Source organism: Heptranchias perlo, chromosome 1, assembly GCF_035084215.1.
Source record: "Heptranchias perlo isolate sHepPer1 chromosome 1, sHepPer1.hap1, whole genome shotgun sequence".
NCBI lineage: Eukaryota > Metazoa > Chordata > Chondrichthyes > Hexanchiformes > Hexanchidae > Heptranchias > Heptranchias perlo.
The window spans coordinates 196,435,674-196,454,023 of record NC_090325.1 but is presented as its reverse complement, the minus strand read 5'-3'; the positions used below and the strand labels follow the sequence as shown (position 1 = coordinate 196,454,023).

General features: G+C 45.4%; 1 protein-coding gene across 4 annotated transcripts in view; it reads right to left on the bottom strand.

The window, feature by feature from the left end:
- The window catches only part of LOC137331133 (B-cell scaffold protein with ankyrin repeats-like), a 230,899-nt gene that overhangs the window by 60,350 nt on the left and 152,199 nt on the right, over window positions 1-18,350 (bottom strand). For 2 of the 4 annotated variants that reach the window (XM_067994740.1, XM_067994748.1), the window contains exon 9: window positions 4,483-4,554. The exons of the other annotated variants lie outside the window; for them this stretch is intronic. In XM_067994740.1, the coding sequence (XP_067850841.1) occupies window positions 4,483-4,554 (72 nt within the window). The remainder of the gene's footprint in view (window positions 1-4,482; window positions 4,555-18,350) is intronic. 4 annotated transcript variants of the gene reach the window in all.

Genomic DNA, 18,350 nt, shown 5'->3' with positions numbered 1-18,350 from the left:
GTTAGAAACCCGGGGGGAATATTAATAATAATAGCGATTGGTTATTGCATTAGACCGTTACACAGAGGGAGGTGATGGAAGGGTACTCGAGCTCTACAGCGACAATCACATGGTCCTCGCTCCTGACCAGACGTTCCCTTTTGACCAGATACTGTTCCCACTCTCTACTCCACGGAGACCTAACCTTTGAAACTTCTGCACAGATAATGGGAGTAATTTCCTGGGTCTGCACTTCATGTCAGGGAGGGGGCGATGCACATATTGAGTTGCCGATTCTGGTTGGACTTATTCGTGGAGGTTTCATCACATGACCTCCAGCCTCCAACCGTCCGGCCCGGTTATTGCCCCAATCTCCAATAATTTAATTTTAAAAAGCGTTCAAAGAAAAATGTAAAAATGCACATTTTTTTAATGCCCCCTATGATTTTTCTCCTGGGTTTTTGTTCCCAGCAGTGTCCAGGAGATTAATCTTGAATTCCCGGAAACTCCAGGACAATCCTGGAGGGTTGGCAACCCCTCTGCACATATTGGGGAAATTGAGGGGGTGTCGTCGCTCAACTTTCCACCTTTGAACAGAAAAGCATCAGCAGCAATTTCTCAACGAGTGGTGTCAGCAGGTGAGGCTTTGCATCCGGAGCACAAACTCAGAACATCACCCCTCTGATCGACACAGCTCATCGACAAAGGAAATCCAACTGGTAGTGTTTTTAGGCTTTCAAAAAGCATTAGATAAAATGTCATTTAAGAGAATTGGGGTCGAGTCTGGCTTTTGGGCGAAAGACAGCTCTAATATGACAGAGTGGGGGAAATGGCCCGCCACTGTGCTGAAATTTCTATAATTCTGTGATTTCATACGAGAAGCAGGAACTGTGGAGGAGCAGAGAGATTTAGGGTCCCAAGTACAGAAATCACCAAAAACCAGTGGACAGATACAAAAATAATTTAAAAGCCTAGTGGAACATTGGCCTTTATCTCAAGGGGGCTGGAATCTGAGGTTATGTTCCAGTTTATATAAAGCGCTGGTCAGACCCCATCTGGAGACTGGGTTCAGTTCTGGGCACCGCACCTCAGGAAGGATATATTGGCCTTGGAGGGGGTGCAGTGCAGATTCACCAGAATGGTACCCGGGTTAAAAGGTAGCATTTGTGGAGAGAGACACAGAGTTAACGTTTCAGATTGATGACCTTTCATCAGAACTGGAAGATTGTTGGAGACGAATAGCTTTTAAGCAAGTACAGAGCCAGGGAAATGGCAGCAGGAAAAGAACAAAAGGGAAGGTCTGAGATAGGGTGGAGGCCAGGAGTGATTGAATGACAAAAAGGATGATGGTGCAAGGTATGGAGGGTGGGAATGGGACAGGTAAAGAAACAAAAGAAACAGGTTGCATAGACTAGGCTTGTATTTCCTTGAATACGGAAGATTACGGGGTGATCTAATCGAGGCTTTAAGATGATTAAAGGAGTTGATAGGGTCGATAGAGAGAAACTATTTCCTCTGGTGGGAGAGCCCAGAACAAGGGGGCATAACCTTAAAATTAGAGCTAGGCCGTTCAGGGGTGATGTCAGGAAGCACTTCTTCACACAAAGGGGAGTGGAAATCTGGAACTCTCTCCCCCAAAAAGCTGTTGGGACTGAGGGTCAATTGAAAATTTCAAACCTGAGATTGATCGATTTTTGTTGGGTAAGGGTATTAAGGGTTATGGAACCAAGGCAGGTAGATATTAATTGTATCCATGTGATTTATATCAATTAGTGTTAATCGTATTCAGGTGGTGCATATCAATTAGGGATTCTTTTGTACCCATTTATATGAGAGCTTATCTAGGGTGTGGATTGGGTAATGTGAATCTCTGTGAATAAAGGCTTGGAAGCAACTGAAGATGAGGCTCTAGTATTCCATCCTTCACCACCTGGCTATCCAATTTATTTCAGTAGATGGAGTTAAGATACAGATTAGTCATGATCTAATTGAATGGTGGAACAGGCTTGAGGGGCTGAATGGCCTCCTCCTGTTCCTATGTACCTATGTACCATACTATGGTTTCTCTGCTGATGCAATGATGGTCAGGGTTGACTAACGAAGGTGTAACAATAGGTAGATATTCTGGACTACCTTTAGGCCCAGGGAGGAATTTTGCAGAACTTCCTGAATCTGACTCAAGAGTGATACCAACAGAGCCAAGCTGGCATGTAATTATAGTGATCTCTTTGCAGTTTCCAGGCAACCTTAGTTTCAAAAATATAACTATATCTCCACATCCCTGGTATCATCCTAGTGAAATTAAGTTACATCTTTTCCATGGCTCAGATATCCTTTCTATATTGGGATGTCCAAATCCTCATACAGTTCTCCAACTGTGGCCTAACTGATGCTTTGTACAGATTCACCATCACTTGAGAATTAATGGAGTATCAACGATCTGAGGAAGGAGAATGAACATACGAATAACGGCAGACAGGAAAAGACCCTCTGGTCCATCCAGCCTGTCCCCCACAATCGCGATACCCTGTGTATCACAATATACACACTCCTCACTCCCACCCAAAACCATGCGATCTCCTGGGAGAGGCAAAAAAACAGATAAAAACCCAGGCCAGTTAGGGAATAAAAATTCTGGGAAATTCCTCTCTGACTGCCCTAGGTGATCGAAGCTAGACCAGGAGATCACACTGGCCCTGATAATTCTATGCATTACGTTTCCTACCTTTTGTAAGAGGAGAGCTCTACCCCAGACAGAAACAAGTCCAGCTCTTGCTCGAAGGATTGAAGTGAATCAGCGTCCACCATACAAGGTAGCAGCCTGTTCCAGAGGTCCATTATTCCATAGCTCTATCTCACAAATCTGAGAAACGTTCATTTGCTCTTTCTATCCTTCAACCATTGCTGTCAATTTCTCTCCTCAGAACCATGTCCTCTTACCCCTGGTATTATTCTAGTGAATCTCATGGAGTCTTTTACATTCTTCATACAATGGATCAGCCAAAACTGCAGACAGTACTCCAACTGAGTTCATCCGATGTCTTACATAGAATTACATAGAATGTACAGCACAGAAACAGGCCATTCGGCCCAACTGGTCCATGTCAGTGTTTATGCTCCACACGAACCTCCTCCCTCCCTACTTCATCTCATCCTATCAGCATATCCTTCTATTCCTTTCTCCCTCATGTGTTTATCCAGCTTCCCCTTAAATGCATCTACACTATTCACCTCAACTACTCCTTGTGGGAGTGAGTTCCACATTCTCACCACTCTCTGGGTAAAGACGTTTCTCCTGAATTCCCTATTGGGTTTATTGTAAGATTCATCATCACTTAAATGGACAGAAAGTTCTGTGAGGATTGTTAACCAACCATATAATGTCACCCCTTCTATGTATAAGAAAGAATGTGAATCAATTAGAAAGAATAGTTTATTCCAGGCACACACCTCGAGCAAGATTTCATTGCATAACCAAGGATGTTTTTCCTCCAGTTAAAGTTCTTCTGTGCCCCAGTTGTATTTGCTGGATTGTGTTTGCTAAACTTAATACTAAACTAAAATTGAAATACTCCAAAGAGTCTAACAAAGCAATTTGAATGGATTGTTCATGTGTTCCTGTCCTTGCCTCATAAGCTTTTCATAATCTCCTTTGGAAACTGGATAATTTCCCACTTCGAGCACGATTTGGTTTCCAAATGAGACCCAGAGTCTTCACCAAGCCAATAAATTCTAACAGAGCTGTGATTGTGGCTGTCTGTAGAATCTGCTTCAAGTGGAACTGGGGTAAAACTGGGGCAAAAGCTTGGTCAGAGAGATAGGTTTTAATCAAAGAGGAAGGCACGGCCATCAAGGGAGGGGCGAAGGAAAGGGGGGATGTGCAAGAGGCCAGAATTGAAGGAACGCAGAGATCTCGGAGGGTTGTAGGACTGGAGGAGGTTACAGAGATAGTTAGGGGCGAGGTCATGGAGGGATTTGAACACGAGGATGAGAATTTTAAAATCGGGGCGTTGCCAGACCAGGAGCCAATGTAGGTCAGCGAGCACAGGGGGTGATGGGTGAACGGGACATGGTGCGAGTTAGGATACGGGCAGCAGAGTTTTGGATGAGCTCAAGTTTACGGAGGGTGGAGCCAGGAGAGCATTGGAATAGTCAAGTTTGGAGGTAACAAAGCCGTGGATGAGGCTTTTAGCAGCAGATGGGCTGAGGTGGGGTGGAGATGGGAGATGTTACAGAGGTGGAAGTAGGTGGTCTTGGTGACAGGAGGGATATCCAAGCTTTTTGTCATTGCTGCCCACACAGGTACGTATCACGGAGCCTCAGACAAAGTTCTGATCCCTGCTCCCATTCATTTGCAAATATCTCAGATTGCTAATACTCATAGGTCTTGGTCTCAATGAGGCAACAACACTAAAAACAGCCCTTTCCAAACCTCTAGGCCCATAACATTCACACTGGCAAACCAGTGAATACAAAATCTAACCACAAATAGGCCTGATTTACCTGGTCTTTAAGGGCTGGGTATCCATTGCTTCGAGCCCATCGATTGTAGACCCTCTCGCTACAGCAGTTCAACTGCATTGAAAACAAAAAGTAAAAGGGACGGTGACTCAGATCCTACAGAAACATGACTGAAGGGCTGGATTCTAATTCCATCAAAATTAAAAGTCATTGGGTTAATGAAATTAATTAAATCATCAATTTCACTAAAATTAAATGCGATTGTTTCAGAGACCACTTCATTTAATGGGAACTATTGATCTCACAGGAAATGACATGATGGAAGCAGCTTTAAAGAATGTTGCTTCCCATAGACTCCCTGACTATTTCAAACAGTGCACCTTTTGTACACTACAATTGGACGGCATTTGGAGGAATCCTTTATCCATTTTAGGGATTTACCATCATGTTCCAGTCCAAGAAAGCTATGCTCATGACAAGCCAGTTCCCTCTCTTGAATCCGTGCCCCCTTGTACAACCCCTCAATTTAATTTAAAGTAATATTCTGCATTTACCTTTTCCAATCCGTAACTATCGTTTACCTCTTAAAGTCCTCTCTCAGTCGCCACCTTTGCTGGCTGAAAAGCCCAGGTTGCTCTAAACTTTTTCCATAGTTCTGCCCTTTGACACTGGGGCTCAGTCTTGTACATTTCCACCAGTGCTTGAATCTCACCCTTGTGTCTCAGGAACCAGAGTGGAATGCAATTTTCGAGGTGTAGCATGATTTAGTTTAGTCACAACTTCTAATGACTTGTATTCCATGGTTCTGACTATTTGTAGTTCATCATTCTATTGGCTTTGTTGACTGCTGCTCTGTATTGGTCTGCTGTGTTGAGTCTGCTAGCTCTCTTTCTGTTTTGCCCTTGGCTATTTAACACTATTAATGGTGCATGTGCCCAACTTACTTTGTCCTCCTATGTGCAGTACTTTACATGTGTCTGAATTAGATTTCATCGGCCATTGTTCTGCCCAATTACATATTTTATCCAACTCATTCTGTAATTTCTGAGCTGCCTTCTCTGAATCCACTGCCCCTCCTAGTTTAGTATTGTCTGAAAATTTAACCAATTTGAGTTTCTGAATCCAATTTATTTATGTAAATGAGAAACAGTAGTGGTTCCAACTAGGGGTTGCCAACTCTGGTTGAATGTATTCCTGGAGATTTCATCACATGACTTCCAACCTCCAACTGCTCCACCCCCACATTCCCGCCATTGGTCACCCGACACATCCATCCTCGTGATGCCCCACCCCCACATTCCCGCCATTGGTCACCCGACACATCCATCCTCGTGATGCCCCACCCCCACATTCCCGCCATTGGTCACCCGACACATCCATCCTCGTGATGCCCCACCCCCACAGTCCCACCATTGGTCACCCGACACATCCATCCTCGTGATGCCCCACCTCCCCACGGCCAATTGGAAAGCGAGCAGACTCTTCATTACCTGATTGGATGATTCTTCACTGTCAGTCAAACGGCCTTTTCCGCCCATCGCCAATATTTTTATAATTAATAAACAAAAGTGTTCAAAGAAAATTGAAAAAAACCACAATGTTTTTGAAAGCCCCCGATGTTTCTCCCGGGCTCTTGCTACCACCAATGTCCTGGAGATTAATCTTCAATTCCTGGAGACTCCAGGACAATTCTGGAGGGTTGGTGTCCCTAGTCCCATCTCCGAGCCCTAGGGCACCCCTCTTTACTTCCCTCTGCCCTGACAAAGCCCCTCCAGCAAGTACTCATTGTTTTCTAGGCTTCGGCCAATTTCTTATCCATTCCCAGGGTTTCCCCTGAATCCCCATTGCATGGAGTTTAACTAATAGCCTTTGTGTGGAACTTTGTCAAATTCCTTTTAGTAAACCAGGTAGGTAGAACAATCCTCGACCCACCCCAGCAGTTTAAACATCGACACCTGGCCACTTATTGTAAATGCCACTAGATTGTAGCCAATTCCTCCCATTTTCATTCCTTTGTTATCGATTTTGCTCCATTTGTATTTTGCATTACCCTCTCGTTTATATAGAATCATAGAATCATAGAAAGGTTGTTCCGTTTTGCACACATTACTGTTAATCATTCCTCTGTTGAACTTGTGCAGGAAGTCATTATGAATCCGTTCAATTAAAGTAAATAGAAAGATAAATAAAGGAACAAAAATTTAGCAAATTTCAAAGAAGGGATTGTGTTGCAAAAGAACAAAACAGCATTGGCAGAACTCTGGGATTTTTTTTTTGGTTGGACATTTTTCTTTCTTCATTGCTTTTAATCAGGCCATATTCCTGATAGTTCAGTTCCTGGTGACACATAATCTCCTAATTGTTCTTACTCAGGCTTGCCAGAAAAGCCATTACATTAGTTGAGTAGAGACTGTTTTCTACACTGGTGCCGCATAAAACATTGCCCTCGCTGAACATTCCATTTATCATCTGTCGCATCAGGCAATGCAGCTTCCCCCATCGATAGCTCTCATTTTTGCAATTCTACTAATTTGAGATGGGCATTGTGAAATAATATCACCGTTGTTTTGTCGATAAGGAAGAGTCTGTTGTATCTACTCTTTCGAGAGGCAGTCCCAGCACCAACACTCCTTAAAAGGGATTTGCACCATCAGAAGTCGAAAGATATCGGGGCTGAGAGACCAGGGGTTGCCAACCCTCCAGGACTGCCCTGTAGTCTCCAGCAATTAAAGATTAATTTCCAGGACACTGCTGTGAGCAAAAGTGGCAGAAAAATCACAGGGGCTTTAAACAAAATTGTGCGTTCTTCCCATCTTCTTTGAACACTTTCATTTATTAGATATAAAAATATTGGAGATGGGAAAAAGGGCTGTTTGACCGGGTGGGTTGGTTGGAGACAGGAGGTCATGTGATGAAACCTCCAGGAATACGTCCAACCAGAGTTGGCGACTGCGGCAGAGTTTTGTACACTGCCAGAACGTGTTGGGAATCTGCGCCATAACCCAATGCCCATTGGGTGCTCTGAGTTAGCGACTAAACTTTGCCTCAATATTTACCTCATCACTTCCCAGGTTAAGGAGCGATCCTCAGTCACCCAGACTGGTTCTGAGGGTCCGTGAATGACAGGCCAAGGTATCCAGACCAGGAGGTCTGAGGTTTAACCCGTGTTATATACCGAGTTATCTGATCCCGAGTGGGCGGTGGTGGGAAAAGTACAATTAGTGTGTGTGTGGTGTGTCTGCGCGTGCGTGTCTGCGTGTGTTTGTGTGTGTGTGTGTGTGTATGTATGTGTATGTACGTGTGTGTCTGTGTGTATGCCTGTGAGTATGTATGTATGTGTGTGTGTATGTATGTATGCCTGTGTGTATGTGTCTGAGAGTATATGTGTGTGTGCACACGTGTATGTATGCGTGTGTTTGCCTGTGTGTTTTTGTGTGTGTGTGTATGTATGTGTGTGTAGAATCATAGAACCATAGAAAAGATACAGCACAGAAAGGGGCCATTCGGCCCATCGTGTCCGCGCCGGCTCGAAGAACAACCAGGTGCCCATTCTAATCCCACCTTCCAGCACCCGGTCCGTAGCCCTGCAGCTTACAGCACTTTAGGTGCAGGTCCAGGTACTTTTTAGAAGAGTTGAGGGTCCCTGCCTCTACCACCAATTCGGGCAGTGAATTCCATACACCCACCACCCTCTGGGTAAAAACAATTTTCCTCATGTCCCCTCTAATCCTTCCGCCAATCAGCTTAAACCTATGACCTCTAGTTCTTGAACTCTCCGCGAGGGGAAACAGGTACTTCCTGTCTACTCTATCTGGGCCCCTCATAATTTTGTACACCTCAATCAAGTCTCCCCTCAGCCTCCTCTGCTCCAAGGAAAACAACCCCAGTCTATCCAATCTCTCCTCGTAGCTGCAATTTTCAAGCCCTGGCAACATTCTTGTAAATCTTCTCTGCACTCTCTCCAGAGCAATTATGTCCTTCCTGTAATGTGGTGACCAGAACTGCGCACAATACTCCAGCTGTGGCCTTACAGGGTTTTATACAGTTCCATCATTACATCCCTGCTTTTGTATTCTATACCTCGGCTAATAACGGAGAGCATTCCGTATGCCTTCTTCACAACCTTATCTACCTGTACTGCCACCTTCAGGGACCTGTGCACATGCACTCCAAGGTCTCTCACTTCCTCTACCCCTCTCAATATATTCCCGTTTACTGTGTATTCCCTTTTACTGTTTGCCCTCCCGAAGTGCATTACCTCACACTTCTCCGGGTTGAACTCCATTTGCCACTTTTCCACCCACTCCACCAACCCATTGATATCTTCTTGGAGTCTACAGCTATCCTCTTCACCATCAACTACACAGCCAATTTTTGTGTCGTCTGCAAATTTGCCAATCATGCCCCCTACATTCAAGTCCAAATCATTAATATATACCACAAACAGCAAGGGACCCAACACTGAGCCCTGTGGCACACCACTGGAAATGGATTTCCATTCGCAAAGACATCCATCGACTTTTACCCTTTGTTTCCTGTTACTGAGCCAATTTTGGATCCAATTCGCCACATTTCCCTGTATCCCATGGGCTTTTACCTTTCTGACCAGTCTGCCATGTAGGACCTTGTCAAATGCCTTACTAAAATTCAAGTAGACAACATCCACTGCACTACCCTCATCAATCCTCCTTGTCACTTCCTCAAAGAATTATGTGTGTGTGTGTCTGTGTGTATGCATGTGTGTGTGTTCCTGTGTGTGTATGTATGTGTGTTCCTGTGTGTATGCATGTGTGTGTATGTATGTGTGTTCCTGTGTGTGTGTATGTGTGTGTTCCTGTGTGTGTGTTCCTGTGTGTGTGTATGTGTGTGTGTTCCTGTGTGTGTGTTCCTGTGTGTGTGTATGTGTGTGTTCCTATGTGTGTGTATGTGTGTGTGTATGTGTGTGTGTTCCTGTGTGTGTGTATGTGTGTGTTCCTGTGTGTGTGTATGTGTGTGTGTTCCTGTGTGTGTGTATGTGTGTGTGTTCCTGTGTGTGTGTGTTCCTGTGTGTGTGTATGTGTGTGTGTTCCTGTCTGTGTATGTGTGTGTGTTCCTGTGTGTGTGTTCCTGTGTGTGTGTATGTGTGTGTTCCTGTGTGTTTGTATGTGTGTGTGTATGTGTGTGTGTTCCTGTCTGTGTGTATGTGTGTGTGTTCCTGTGTGTGTGTATGTGTGTGTTCTTGTCTGTGTGTATGTGTGTGTGTTCCTGTGTGTGTGTATGTGTGTGTGTTCCTGTGTGTGTGTATGTGTGTGTTCCTGTGTGTGTGTTCCTGTCTGTGTGTATGTGTGTGTGTTGCTGTGTGTATGTATGTGTGTGTGTTCCTGTGTGTGTATGTGTGTGTGTTCCTGTGTGTGTGTATGTGTGTGTGTTCCTGTGTGTGTGTGTTCCTGTGTGTGTGTATGTGTGTGTGTTCCTGTGTGTGTGTATGTGTGTGTGTTCCTGCCTGTGTGTATGTGTGTGTTCCTGTGTGTGTGTATGTGTGTGTGTTCCTGTGTGTGTATGTGTGTGTGTTCCTGTCTGTGTGTATGTGTGTGTGTTGCTGTGTGTATGTATGTGTGTGTGTTCCTGTGTGTGTATGTGTGTGTGTTCCTGTGTGTGTATGTGTGTGTGTTCCTGTGTGTGTGTGTTCCTGTGTGTGTTCCTGTGTGTGTGTGTTCCTGTGTGTGTGTATGTGTGTGTGTTCCTGTCTGTGTGTATGTGTGTGTGTTCCTGTGTATGTGTGTTCCTGTGTGTGTGTATGTGTGTGTGTTCTTGTCTGTGTGTATGTGTGTGTGTTCCTGTGTGTGTGTATGTGTGTGTGTTCCTGTGTGTGTGTGTTCCTGTGTGTGTGTATGTGTGTGTGTTCTTGTCTGTGTGTATGTGTGTGTGTTCCTGTGTGTATGTATGTGTGTGTGTTCCTGTGTGTGTATGTGTGTGTGTTCCTGTGTGTGTGTATGTGTGTGTGTTCCTGTGTGTGTGTGTTCCTGTGTGTGTGTATGTATGTGTGTTCCTGTCTGTGTGTATGTGTGTGTTCCTGTGTGTGTGTGTTCCTGTGTGTGTGTATGTGTGTGTGTTCCTGTGTGTGTGTATGTGTGTGTGTTCCTGTCTGTGTGTATGTGTGTGTGTTCCTGTGTGTGTGTGTTCCTGTGTGTGTGTATGTGTGTGTGTTCCTGTGTGTGTGTATGTGTGTGTGTTCCTGTGTGCGCTTGTCGTGTTTTAAGTGGGAGGCCGCTTGTAATATGCAAATTGAGGTCTTATGCCTTACACAGGACCCCGATTACAATTCTGAGGTACCAATGAGCATTAAGGAGCTTAACCAGCCGCCCTTAAAGGGACAGCTCGAGGCTGCTCAAAAACTGGGCCTAAAACATCTTTAACTTTTATTTTTGTGGAGCGAGGAGCAGCAGAAAAGGCATCCTGGACCCACAGAAATACTCCAGCCCTGCACTCCCCCCACAGGATCACTACCTCCCCCTCCCCCAGGCTCTGACAGTCACGACACCGTCCTCCCCGATCAGTGAGCTGTGTCGGGGCACCGTTTATAGAAATTACAACAGGCGGGAGGGAGGGTCACTCAATGATGGCCCTTACACCAAACTTAAAATCGGCCCCACTGAGTACCGGTGACACAGGCCGTCGCAATTTTGGTTTTCTCACGCCAGGTTTCTTCTTGTTTTCTGTGTCGTGGCCACTCCCCCCTGAACAGGATTCACGTCCCCTACAATTTGGAAAGTACCTTTCTCTGCCTCTGAAGGCGAGCGATCGTGTGAGCCTAGCATTGTAACGGGGACCCCTCACTCTCTGCTACCTCTGCATGATCCTCCTCCCTTCAATAAGTGGACTGACCTGGTACCAAACCCAGACTCGGGCTTCTAACCAAGTATTTTTATTGAGATAAGGTAGTTGAATGAACAGTAAATGTTATAAAACAGTGAATCACAGTTTTCTCTCTCTCACAAGGAATATTTCCTTTTCTTTACACACTCCCCTTGGCTGGGACCCTTTCAATGATGGTGAGGGGGCCCATTAAAGATTCCCTCAGTGATGGAGATGGGTCCGTTCTTGCACAACTGTCTAGGGAAACACAATTGACCGGATCGGATAGTCCCACAGGACACAGTCATTCGTTGCTGTTGTCTCATCGCGCCTCAAGGATACACACAGCTGAAGAGGGTGAGACTGAAAGGCAAAACGGCTCTCAAAAATTTGGGTGTTGAGACTTCTTCAGGAGCTAACCCTGAACATTGCTGACGGACCTGCCAAAAGAGCCATGGAGACAAGCCCAGCCCCAGCCCAAAAAATAAAATCGCACATCAGAAACTGGACATGGTTTCAGGGGATATTGGTGTTTGTGATTCCTTTGAGCAGCTCTGGGCTTTAGGCTGCATTAAACATCTGGCTCAGTAAAGGTGGCTGAGGGATTCTGCATCGATTGTGTTCAGAGAATCATACAACCCTGGAGGCCATTCTGCCCATCATGCCTGTGCTGGTTCTTTGAAAGAGCTATCCAATTAGTCCCACTACCCTGCTCTTTCCCCATAGCCCTGCCAATTTTTTCCCTTCAAGTATTTATCCAATTCGCTTTTGAAAGTTATTATTGAATCTGCTTCCACCGCCCTTTCAGGCAGCGCATTCCAGATCATCACAACTCGCTGTGTAACAAAACTCTCCTCATCTCCCCCCTGGTTCTTTTGCCAATTACCTTAAATCTGTGTCCTCTGGTTACCGACCCTCCCACCACTGGAAACAGTTTCTCCTTATTTACTCTATCAAAACCCTTCATGATTTTGAACACCTCGATTAAATCTCCCCATAACCTTCTCTGTTCTAAGGAGAACAATCTCAGCTTCTCCAGTCTCTCCAAGTAACTGAAGTCCCTCATCCCTGGGACCATTCCAGTAAATCTCCTCTGCGCCCTCTCCGGGGGTGATGGGTGAATGGGGCTCGGTGCGAGTTAGGATACGGGGCAGCAGAGTTATGGATGAGCTCAAGTTTACAGAGGGTGGAAGATGGGAGGCCGGGCAGGAGAGCATTGGAATAGTCGAGTCTGGAGGTAACAAAGGCACGGACGAGGGTTTCAGCAGCAGATGAGCTGAGGCAGGGGTGGAGACGGGCGACGTTACGGAGGTGGAAGTAGGCGGGCTCGGTGATGGAGAGGAGATGGGGTCGGAAGCTCAGCTCAGGGTCAAACAGGACGTTGAGGTTGCGAGCATGCTTTAACCCTTTATATGCTGTTTCTAGTAATACAAAATACAAATTCAGAGATTATCATAGACAAAAATCCATTTTGCTCACACAGACCAATTCTGAGTGTTGTCTAACAAAGGAAATTCACTTGCGTTACCATGGTTACCAGAAGCCGGGAAGTAACTAGCATAAATACCAATAAATTTACAACAATCACATAACATGACAATCCTCTGATCTCAAGGGCAGTTTTCACAGCTTTTTAGTGGAATATCTTCCTTCAGGTTTTGTCAGAATTCAGGGCTGTCGTTAACTTTCCTGAAATTTGGGATCAGACAAAATGAACACCCATCACGAGATTATAACACAAGAGGAGGAGGGTTGGGGGGGGTTTAATTTATCAAATATTTTGTTATCTCTATTGCTTGTTCCTCTACGAGCACACAGAACACTGCAGATGATTAAGCCACTTATTTAACAGAACTTTCAGCACCTGCTTCTCACCAACATTGAGCTGTGTTTTTTTTTTATTCGTTCATGGGATGTGGGCGTCGCTGGCGAGGCCGGCATTTATTGCCCATCCCTAATTGCCCTTGAGAAGGTGGTGGTGAGCCGCCTTCTTGAACCGCTGCAGTCCGTGTGATAGAACTACAGAGAACTACATAGAATTTACAGCACAGAAACAGGCCATTCGGCCCAACTGGTCCATGCCGGTGTTTAAGCTCCACACAAGCCTCCTCCCTCCCCTCTTCATCTCACCCTATCACCATATCCTTCTATTCCTTTCTCCCTCATGTGTTTATCCAGCTTCCCCTTAAATGTATCTACACTATTCGCCTCAACTACTCCTTGTGGGAGTGAGTTCCACATTCTCACCACTCTCTGGGTAAAGAAATTTCTCCTAAATTCCCTTTGAATTTATTAGTCGCTATCTTACATTTATGGCCCCTAGTTTTGCACTGCCCACAGCAGCCTTCTCTTTTCTAGAGTAAAGAGCTCCAGCCTGTTCAGTCTTTCCCGATAGGTATAATCTCTCAGTTCTGGTATCATCCCAGTAAATCTGTTTTGCACCTTCTCCAGTGCCTCTAGATCCTTTTTGCAGAAAGGGATCTAGATGCTGGAGTGGCTGTGTACATAAGAACATAGAACATAAGAAATAGGAGCAGGAGTAGGCCATACGGCCCCTCGAGCCTGCTCCGCCATTCAATCAGATCATGGCTGATCTTCGACCTCAACTCCATTTTCCCGCCCGATCCCCATATCCCTTGATTCCCTTAGAGTCCAAAAATCTATCGATCTCAGTCTTGAATATCCTCAACCAGGTTATAGTCCAACAATTTTATTTTAAAATCACAAGCTTTCGGAGATTATCTCCTTCGTCAGGTGAGTAGTGACGAAGGAGATAATCTCCGAAAGCTTGTGATTTTAAAATAAAATTGTTGGACTATAACCTGGTGTTGTAAGATTCCTTACATTTGTCCACCCCAGTCCATCACCGGCATCTCCACATCTTGAATATACTCAACTACTCAGCATCCACAGCCCTCTGGGGTAGAGAATTCCAAAGATTCACAACTCTCTGAGTGAAGAAATTCCTCCTCATCTCAGTCTTAAATGGCCGACCCCTCATCCTGAGACTGTGCCCTCCATCTCTAGACTCTCCAGCCAGGGGAAACAACCTCTCAGCATCTACCCTGTCAAGCCCCCTCAGAATCTTATTTGTTTCAATGAGATCACCTCTCATTCTTCCAAACTCCAGAGAGTATAGGCCCATTCTACTCAATGTCTCCTCATAGGACAATCCTCTCAGCCCAGGAATCAATCTAGTGAACCTTCATTGCACCGATTCTAAGACAAGTATATCCTTCCTTAGATAAGGAGACCAAAACTGTACACAGTACTCCAGGTGAGGTCTCACTAAAGCCCTGTACAATTGTAGTAAGACTTCTTTACTCTTGTACTCCAACCTCCTTGCAATAAAAGCCAACATGCCGTTTATCTTCCTAATTGCTTACTGTACCTAGAATCATAGAAAGGTTACAGCACGGAAGGAGGTCATTCGGCCCATCGAGTCCGTGCTGGCTCTATGTAAGAGCAATCCAGCTAGTCCCACTCCCCCGTCCTATCCCCGTAGCCCTGCAATTTTTTTCCTTTCAAGTACTTATCCAGTTCCCTTTTGAAGGCCATGATTGAATCTGCCTCCACCACCCCCTCGGGCAGAGCATTCCAGATCCCGACCACTCGCTGTGTAAAAAGGTTTTTCCTCATGTCACCTTTGGTTCTTTTACTTGCATGTTAACTTTCTGTGTTTCTTGTACAAATCTTTCTGAACACCAACATTTAATAGTTGCTTACCATTTAAAAAAATAGCACTAACAAGGGAACTTGCGGAGTGGGTGTTGGGGGGAGCAGGAATATCGTCGTCCTGAGAGGGAGGACAGCAGGTGCCTCTCCCATGGGGCCAAGGCCACTCTCCCAAGACTGCGCCTCAGCTCTCCCGCGACACAGCACGAGGGCAGAGTGCAGGGGTGATGTGACGCTCTGTAAGCCCCTGTTAACACCGGACCCCAGGGCAAACATAGCAGCCCCTCTGAGCTTCCACAGCAGCATTGTGAGCTGACCTGGAAGCCGTGAGCGGAGGGTCCATCAGGGAGACCCGCTGTGGGTATGGCCTCCTGAGCATTGACTTCTGGCTCAGTGCGAAGCACTCTTGCCTCTTGAGTCCAAAGGTCAAGGGTTGAACTCCCACTCCAAAGACTGGAGCACAAAATCTAGACAGACGCTCCCAGTGTAGTACTGAGGGAGCGCTGCACTGTCAGAGGTGCCGTCTTTCGGATGAGATGTTAACTCGTCTGCCCTCACAGGTGGATGTAAAAGATCCCAGGGTGCTATTTCAAAGAAGTGCAGGGGAGTTCTCCCCGGTGTCCTGGTCAATATTTATCCCTCAATCAACATCACTAAAACAGATTATCTGGTCATTATCACATTGCTGTTTGTGGGATCTTGCTGTGCGCAAATTGGCTGCCGCGTTTCCAACATTACAACAGTGACTACACTTCAAAAGTATTTCATTGGCTGTAAAGTGGTTTGGGACGTCCCGAGGTTGTGAAAGGCGCTATACAAATGCAAGTCTTTCTTTTCTTCTTTTCTCCCAGCCACTCCTCCCCTTTAAGAGGTGCTGGTTGCCTTTAAGTGGCGTCAGTGAAGCCCCATTTCCTGTTCCCCCAAACAGGTGACCAGCCATTGGTAGATATCGCAGAAGGAGCTATTAGGACAGGTGACCGGTCAAGGAGGTAGGTTTTCAGGAGAGTCTTAAAGGAGGAGAGAGAGGCGGAGAGGTTTAGGGAGGGAATTCCAGAGCTTAGGGCCCAGGCAGCTGAAGGCATGGCCGCCAATGGTGGAGCGATGAAAATTGGGGATGCGCAAGAGGCCAGAATTGGAGGAACGCAGAGATCTCGGAGGGTTGGAGGAGGTTACAGAGATAGACAGGGCCAACTGCCTTCTAAACATCAAAAGCAGCAGGCTCTGGACAGAACTGAGTAGCCCCACAGCCAACTGATCAGAGCACAGGTGTGAGATCCTACCAAGTCCAGTTGAAATTGTGGTGGACATTCAGGCAACTAACTCAAAGGCTGTGTAAGATAATTCTGAAACTTAGCTAAAAGAGACATGTGAGTGTTTACTTAAATGTAGAAGGCCAGATTTTGCTGAAGAAATTACGGTATCTAAACAACGCTCTTTGTTATTAATGTGTGAATCGTCCAGCAACTGCGGCGAGGAAGAGATTCCCCGTGAATTACGAATCGCCACAAGTTGCTGGACGATTTGCGCCGCTCTGTTAGCCTCGCGAAAAACGGCATCGCGCCCTCAACCTCCCCGGGAGTTTCATGAAGTTGGTGCATTTGCTCATTAATTACCCATTAAACTCATCACAGAAAGTTAAGTCTAGTAATTAACAGTGTAAGTATCCTTTTAACGAAGTGATGATTTTAATGACGGCCAATCAACCTCTCCGGCCCAGAAAGTGAACAATTAAAAGTGTGGAATCTCATTCCTTCAGGTGGTGAATTGTTATCGGAGATTTTAAAAATGTCAAATTTTAAATTTAAATTTCTTTTTCTTACTTTTCCTTTCTGTCTCTTTTTCTCTCTCTCTCTTAATCCAATCTTTCTTTCCCTCTCTTTATTTCTCTTCCTGTACCTGATTTGACTCTAATTCACCCGATTTCCTTCTCTGTTATTCCTCCGTTTCTTTCTCAATCCTTTAATATCGTTGGTTGAGGAGATAGACAGTTGGTCCAGTCGTTCACTAAGGTTCCAGATACCCCGTTATCGGCTCGCACTCCCAGCAAGTTACATGGTAAAAACAATTTAAAACCTAAATGTTCACGAACAAATCTATCAGGGCAGGTCGCGAGATGCCCCACTCCAGCAAAACCTGAACCATTATGTCTTCATAATACGTAATACTCAAAGTACATATACATATAAATCAAAAATGTTACCTCACAACAAAAAAGATTTTTAATTGAGTACAGATTGCAAAGCACAGTGGCCTGATCCTAATTTTTCAGTCAGATACGATAGTTTGCTTTCATTCTGTGTCAGGATGTAAGGTTTACGACTTGAGATAAATAACTATATTTACTTTCCATTTCCCAGTCTGTTTGCCTGGTGCAAACTGCATTGTTTGACTGACTAATTTGCAAATGTATGAACCACCACCAACATCAAGGGGAACGTACTTCATGGGCTGGGGAGGACAATAAGGTCTCTGCTATAAATCTGGAAATGACACTGCACAATATTAGTGTGTGAATATCAAACACATTCCTTTACTCACTAATGCAATGGAGATGTTAACTCATCCCACCATAAAGACCATAATGCCTTGCTTAGTGTCGACCGTGGTCCAGTGGGTCAGTACTGAGGGAGTGCTGCACTGTCGGAGGGTCAGTACTGAGGGAGTGCTGCACTGTTGGAGGGTCAGTACTGAGGGAGTGCTGCACTGTCGGAGGTGCCGCTTTTCGGATGAGACTTTAAACCGAGGCCCCGTCTGCCCTCTCGGGTGGATGTAAAAGATCCCACGGCCACTATTTCGAAGAAGAGCAGGGGAGTTCTCCAGGGTGCCCTGGGCCAATATTTATCTCTCAACCAACATCATTAAAAACAGATTATCTGGTCATTATCACATTGTTGTTTGTGGGATCTTTCTGTGCGCAAATTGGCTGCCACGTGTCCTACATTACAACAGTGACTACACTTCAAAAAGTTCTTCATTGGCTGTAAAGCGCTTTGGGACGTCCTGAGCTGGTGAAAGGCGCGATATAAATTCAAGATCTTTCTTTCTTCTTCCGCTAAGGCAAAGGAATGTCTGCATTTTCAGGCTAATATTGTGCAGCGTGATTTCGATGTCAGGAAGTTTGAAGTGACGCTGAACTTATCGTGTGATTTCTGGGTAAATATTCGGGTGTTTTATTTGTGAGTTGATATAAAAATAAAGAAAGTGTCAAAGGAAGGGGCACAGTGAGCGTCGGCCTGGGAACTGAACACTGCCGGGAGTGGGTGAAAAATCATCAAATAACTCAGTGACGGTTTGAACAAAACCCAGGGAAGATCAGCGGTCATTCCCGCGCAATCTCCCGAGGGCTTCACTTCCCGTCACTGGCACTGACGCCCCATTTTTACTCCAGGCCTGTTTCTCGG